The sequence below is a fragment of the Gadus macrocephalus genome, chromosome 9 (genome assembly GCF_031168955.1).
Source record: "Gadus macrocephalus chromosome 9, ASM3116895v1".
Classification (NCBI taxonomy): domain Eukaryota; kingdom Metazoa; phylum Chordata; class Actinopteri; order Gadiformes; family Gadidae; genus Gadus; species Gadus macrocephalus.
The window spans coordinates 12290081-12296080 of record NC_082390.1 but is presented as its reverse complement, the minus strand read 5'-3'; the positions used below and the strand labels follow the sequence as shown (position 1 = coordinate 12296080).

Sequence of the window (6000 nt, the reverse complement as noted above, 5' to 3'; positions counted from 1 at the left end):
AACAAACAGATGGGTTCAAGCGAAAGGTTAAGAGTTTTAATTTCTCTGTAGGATCCTTTTCCATGTTATAAAAACATACTCTTTTACGGTCAGTGGCAAAAACCCATTGTCAGGACATACTTTGGCCGCTATTTCCCTGACTGATTACATCACAGCCCGTTCTTGCTCAATACAGGACCAATTTCCAAAAAATCGTTGTCCGCAATTGTCCTTTAGACCCCAGACGATCTCAAAGAATGACACAGGTTGAAATATCACAAAGTTCCATTTTAAGTCTGGGGCTGAACGGTGCTTCTCCGGGTGGTGGTGTGGGCGTAGCTGGTGATGCCAAGGAGAGGCAGGGGGGGCCCCTCCATGTCTGGTGGGGTGTGGGGCTCTGCCGTCTCTGGGGGAGTTTAGGGGGAGGTAGGGGGGGAGAGATGAGCGGTGTCAGAGGGGGAGAGTTAGGGTGGGCTTGAGAAGCAGGCGTGTAGGGGGGGAGGTGGAAGGGCATGTTAAAGGGGGCTGAAAGGGTTGTATGGGTTGAGTGGGCTCGGGATAGGGGGGTCCGGGAGGGCCTGTGGGGCGGTGTGGGCTCCTGTGCTGGGCGTTGTGGAGGTGGAGGGGCTCTTTCAGGCCCGTCTTGTTCTTCCTCTCTTCTCAGCAGCTTATTTTTCGAGGTGTGAGCTCTCTGTCTCTCTCTCTCTCTCTCTTTCTCTTTCTCTTTCTCTTTCTCTTTCTCTTTCTCTTTCTCTCTCTCTGTCCCTGTCTTTCTCTCTCTCTGTCCCTGTCTTTCTCTTTCTCTCCCTCTTCTGTTTTGGTGAGACGGACTCCTCGTGGTGTTTGTAGTTTGGATGTGGTCGTACCATTTCTATGGTAATCCACATAGAAACGGCACGGGAATGGCAAAGAGAACTATTTTTGCTGTTATGTGTGAAACCCACAATTAATTCAACAGCGACCAAATTAAACCTCTCAAGTAAAATAAACAATAGAAAATAAGTTTTGTAGAAAATCTGAAACTGGGTATGATTTGTCCTTCTCACTCTCTGGTCGAAATATTCAGAGGCCTACCTTAAAAATGACTCATGGCCTTTGAGGACAATGGCTATGTGCTATGTTGCCATGTTTCAGTGTGGAGGTCCATATGGAGGTCAGAGCAGCGCCTTCATGACTATCAGTATAGTGTACTGTAAATAGTAAAGATCCAGTGACTTATCACTGCCTCTGGCTCTGCTATCCACTGACCTCTAGTGGAGTATTATGGTACATGTTTAAAGAGCCATTCAGTGATAGTACTGATGAAGACTAAAGGAGCCCTTAACTGTCAGAATTAATTGAATTAGCCGACTTCATATTTAATGTGTGTCTAGCTGTGTGTGTGTGTGTGTGTGTGTGTGTGAGTGTGTGTGTTTATACTGTTTCTAGGTACTACATGAAAGGCCATGATGCAGATACAAGGATAACCATGCATGAACGGCTAAAAGGCCAAATAGTTCACAGCGTATCGCAGACATGTATTGTTTTAATGTGGCGTTCAAGCTTCAAAGACGCCAGAGTCATATTTTATTATGGAGTAGAAAGCTCAGTTTCGGTAGTTAGAAACATTGTCTTTTTACAGGACTGAGGTGTGTTCGACCGCTATTTGATGGAGAGCGTTTTGATAACTGAGCTCCTCTTAGATTTTCATTTTAATTATGAACCTTCTTCACCCAACAAAGCCGCACCAACACAGTCCCCGGCTGATCTGTCTGTTGTTTGCCGCTGTGCGATCACATCACTATGAAGACGGCGTACTTAGTGTGAAATAGCGTCTAAAAATACAGTATTTTATGGCGTTTTAAAATTGCCCTAAAAAAATAAAACAGTACATGTCTACAATGAGGCGTAGTGGTGACCTTTTTAGCCTTCCATATGCATGTAGGCACACACACAAACACTTGCATAATTCTAAACGACAAACTAGTGTTTTAGACTGGTTGTTGTGGAAAAATGTACTCATCCGACCATATAAAATGATATACAAATGATGTAATTCTTGTTCAAATTGTTACTCATCAATTGAAAAGGCCTTTGTATAAACTCTCCCTGCACCTATAGATAGCTCCCTTCGTCTCTCCAACTGAAAGGTGTAAAGTTAGTTTGCATTGCCACTGTAGCCATGAAGTCTGATACTGAGCCCATGCAAAACTCCTGACTTCTTTGTTGTGTAAATTCCTTAAGCTGTCTTGCATCCCTGCGACATGTCAACCGCCCCCGATGTGTATTGCAAATTAACCTGACCTCAACCATGGCCAATCCTCAAATCTCTTCCATGGTCCCTCCCCTCACCTTTTGTTTCCTTTGTTGCGACTGCCCAAGATGTGGAAGATACTGTGTAAGAATCACGTCCACCAATTGTCTTAATGCTGATGCCTGGTAAATCTCTGCCTGTCACGGCTCTGCTTTCATTCTCTCTGAATGACCAAGTGTCCTCTGGCCTTTGAATTGATGTGTTTATTATTAAATGTGGCTAAATGACAAGCAATGCACCGGCCTGCTTGTTTAATACTTTTCCCCAAATGTCAGTGTGTCCAGATGTGGGCTGACTTGTGCGCCAGTGTCTGTGTGTTTCTGATCCTTTAATTATGACTTTACTGGACCCCTTTTGAGAACCCCCCCTATCTCACACACAAGCAACACACACACACACACACACGCACACGCACACACGCGTGCTCCCATTTCACTGACACCTGGTAACACAAAGGCTCCTATGTTGCCATGCACATGCGTGCACGGACTGGCTTTTCATTGCTTGTGCCCTCTGTTTTTACTCGCTTTTACTGTGTTGTTTTAAGGTGTACCTTTTTTCTTTATTTTCTTTAATATGTATCGGCTGTATTCCCTTATTTTGTTTGATCTGTGGTCCTGAAAAGTACTTTGAAAATACTGTCTCCAGCAAAGCTTTGTTTTTTAAGAGCTTACCCAATGCAGGGACATTAATCACTGCACATAAAACCAAACAGGGATTAGTATGTAATGACCACATGTTTGGTGGGGCTGGATGCAGCTTCAGGCTGCAGCAGGTCAAAGCTGTGTGACCCCCCCCGACCGCACCAGGGAGCAGGGGTCATCCACGCCCTGGATACTATGTGGTTGAGCTTGCCGACACCCCGATTAGACAAAGCTGTTTGCAGGGTATGGACATGGATTCATTCAGCTCAGTTCTGCGGTTTCCAGCTATTCTTTGTGGGATATTTCTGACACACACACACACACACACACACACACACACACACACACACACACACACACACACACACACACACACACACACACGGACAGAGACACACACACACGGACAGAGACACACACACACACACACACACACGGACAGAGGCACACTCGACTGTTGTCCAGTGCTGGTCAGGAAACACAGCTGGGCTCGGAGGCCCGCCCGCTTTATTGAGCTGTCAGTCGTCTATCATGGAGGCGGCGTTCACACAGGGCCCAGCTGCTTTTGTAAACGCGTTCGAAACTGATAAATCTTTTGCTAAGCATTCAAGGGTGCGCGAACTGTCAGCCGCACTGTATTTCACAATAAGACAAGGGCCTCTATGCTGATGGACTGATGCTCAGGCCCGGTGATGGCTTTATCAGGGGGGGGACAGATCCGACCGCCGTGTTTTCGATTTGAAAAGTGATTTCTTCTTCTGCGGTTTCTTACTCATACGGCTGTCTTTTCTTTCTTTTTTTGTCTTCTCTTAGGGTTTCCTCGACCCGATAAACCAGATCATCAGGACACATGGGCGGGTGTGCGGGTGAGTCAATGACTCCTCCTTTAAAGATAAGGCTGGACTTGAAGGACGAAGTGCTACACGACCACAGTCTATCATGAGAGTCTGTGTCAAAAAGACACAACAAATTAAGGACTACATGCTTTAACTTCCCCTACCTTTTGCTACAACACACTAAATATATGTTATATATGACTATATATATACTTCATATATATATATATATATATATATATTAGTGCTGTCAAGCGATTTAAATAATTAATTAACGCGATTAATCGCATTAATGTCATAGTTAACTCACGATTAATCGCGAGCAATCGCGATTAATCACAAATCTTTTTTATATGCTAAATATCCCTTGATTTCTTAGTCCCATTAATTGTTCTCATTTTAATGCTCTTATCAACATGGAGAAGTGCATCGGCTTGCCTTGTGCAAATGTTTTTTTATTGATAACAACATTGGCATATACTGATCAAAACAGAACGATACAAAAAAAAAAAAAAGTTTTTTTTTTTTCATAAAAGAATTGCGTTAATCGCGCGATAAAAAAATTAACGCCGTTAAAATTGGTTTGCGTTAACGCCGTTAATAACGCGTTTAACTGACAGCACTAATATATATATATATATATATATACACAGTATGTATAATCATTTAAGTATTTAATCATCTTTAGGATGCACTTCATCCAGAGCCTTTGAAAGTGAATGCAGATAAAGGTTTAAACTTGAGGAGCAGGGAGGGAGACGTTGGGGAACCGAACCCAGAACCCTCCTGCTGGGAGATGAAACTGAGGTACCACACTGGCCACAGCCCTGTCTCCACAACAAGAGAATGTGGGACACTTATTAAATATGTCATCCCTGGGAGCACAGTTTTCAGTCCAACTGAATCAGGCCATAGTATAATACGAACGCATTAACTGCCGCTAGGAGTAGTTGGACGAGATAGGATTTTCAAAAACATGCTGAGGTGTTATTTTATCCTATCATGTATCCCTATAGGTGTGTGTGTGTGTGTGTGTGTGTGCCGACATTCCCTATGCGTTGACAAGCAAATCGATTGCCCATTGAGCCATTCGGGAGCCACTACTAAAGCAGGAGAGGAGACTATCCATCCAAGAGGAGATGCGTTCACCTTGAAGCTTCGAGCAACCGGGCGTTTTTGAACAGATCTGCTCTTTAGTATTCGTAGAAGTATTGCGGGATTTTTCCGACAAAACATCAAGTATGACAGGAGTGATATTCCCGTGCGACGAAGGCCATCCCTAAGGAGGGACCCGACCTCACCGTAGAGCCCAGAGCCGGGATTGTGACCCAGATGTGTGAACCGCACTCCAGATATAAATAAAGTTTATCATTTGCATGCAAAGATTAATTCCTTATGGCGCAGTACAACACTTACTGTAAGTTCACATCACAATGTTCCACAGTTCCCTGAATGGCCCCGTCTAATGAACGGTGACGCATTAATGTATTGTATATGTTAATGTTGCAATGATACACAGATCTGTAGGTTGGAGACGGGGCTAGGGGCGAGGGGTGGGGGGAAAATGGCTAAATAATCTCTCAAGAGTCTAATGAATCTTACTTCAGAATGTCTGTAGTACAGTGTGTGTGTGTGTGTGTGTGTGTGTGTGTGTGTGTGTGTGGTGTGGGGGGGGGTAAGGGGTAGGGGGTTTGTTAGAGTAGTGACAGCAGGGGTCCATGCATGAGCACAGCTCTCTAGATCAGTACTGACAGCATCACGGGTGGACCTTTTCCCCTCACAGCGAACACAAGCCCCTCACCCAGGGCTTAAGGAACAACTTTGATTTGTTCAAAGCTTTCTGGCAGGCCGCGTTACCCCCAGAAGGATCTAGGCAGAGGTGATGAGGTCCCTCCATCTTAATTGTGGCAGAAAATAGATGCTTTACCGGTCTGCCTTGATTACTTTAATTGGTTCTCTTATTTTCCTTGAAGATTCCTTTTCCAATTATGGCGTCTGTAATAAAGAGGATTTAAATACCCACACACGTCAGGATTCTCTTTTCTTTTTTTCCCCACCATTCTCACTGTTAAATCGATTCCCATTAAAATGGCACTAAACCAACCACAGCTGCCGTTCCTTAAGAGAATGTGCCCCTTTTGACCTTCGTTTCCCACCCAGGGTGCTTTGTGAGGAGACACAGGAAGCCACATTTATTCAGAATGGCGTTTTTCAACTACTATATTGCCCGGCTCAGCACGGTTCGACA

At 44.4% G+C, this 6000-nt stretch overlaps 1 protein-coding gene across 1 annotated transcript in view; it reads left to right on the top strand.

Moving 5' to 3' along the window:
• Positions 1 to 6000, top strand: part of tbxas1 (thromboxane A synthase 1 (platelet)) — a 52785-nt gene that overhangs the window by 20927 nt on the left and 25858 nt on the right. Inside the window, exon 4 of the mRNA XM_060061774.1 lies at positions 3730 to 3782. Within this exon, the coding sequence (XP_059917757.1) occupies positions 3730 to 3782 (53 nt within the window). The remainder of the gene's footprint in view (positions 1 to 3729; positions 3783 to 6000) is intronic.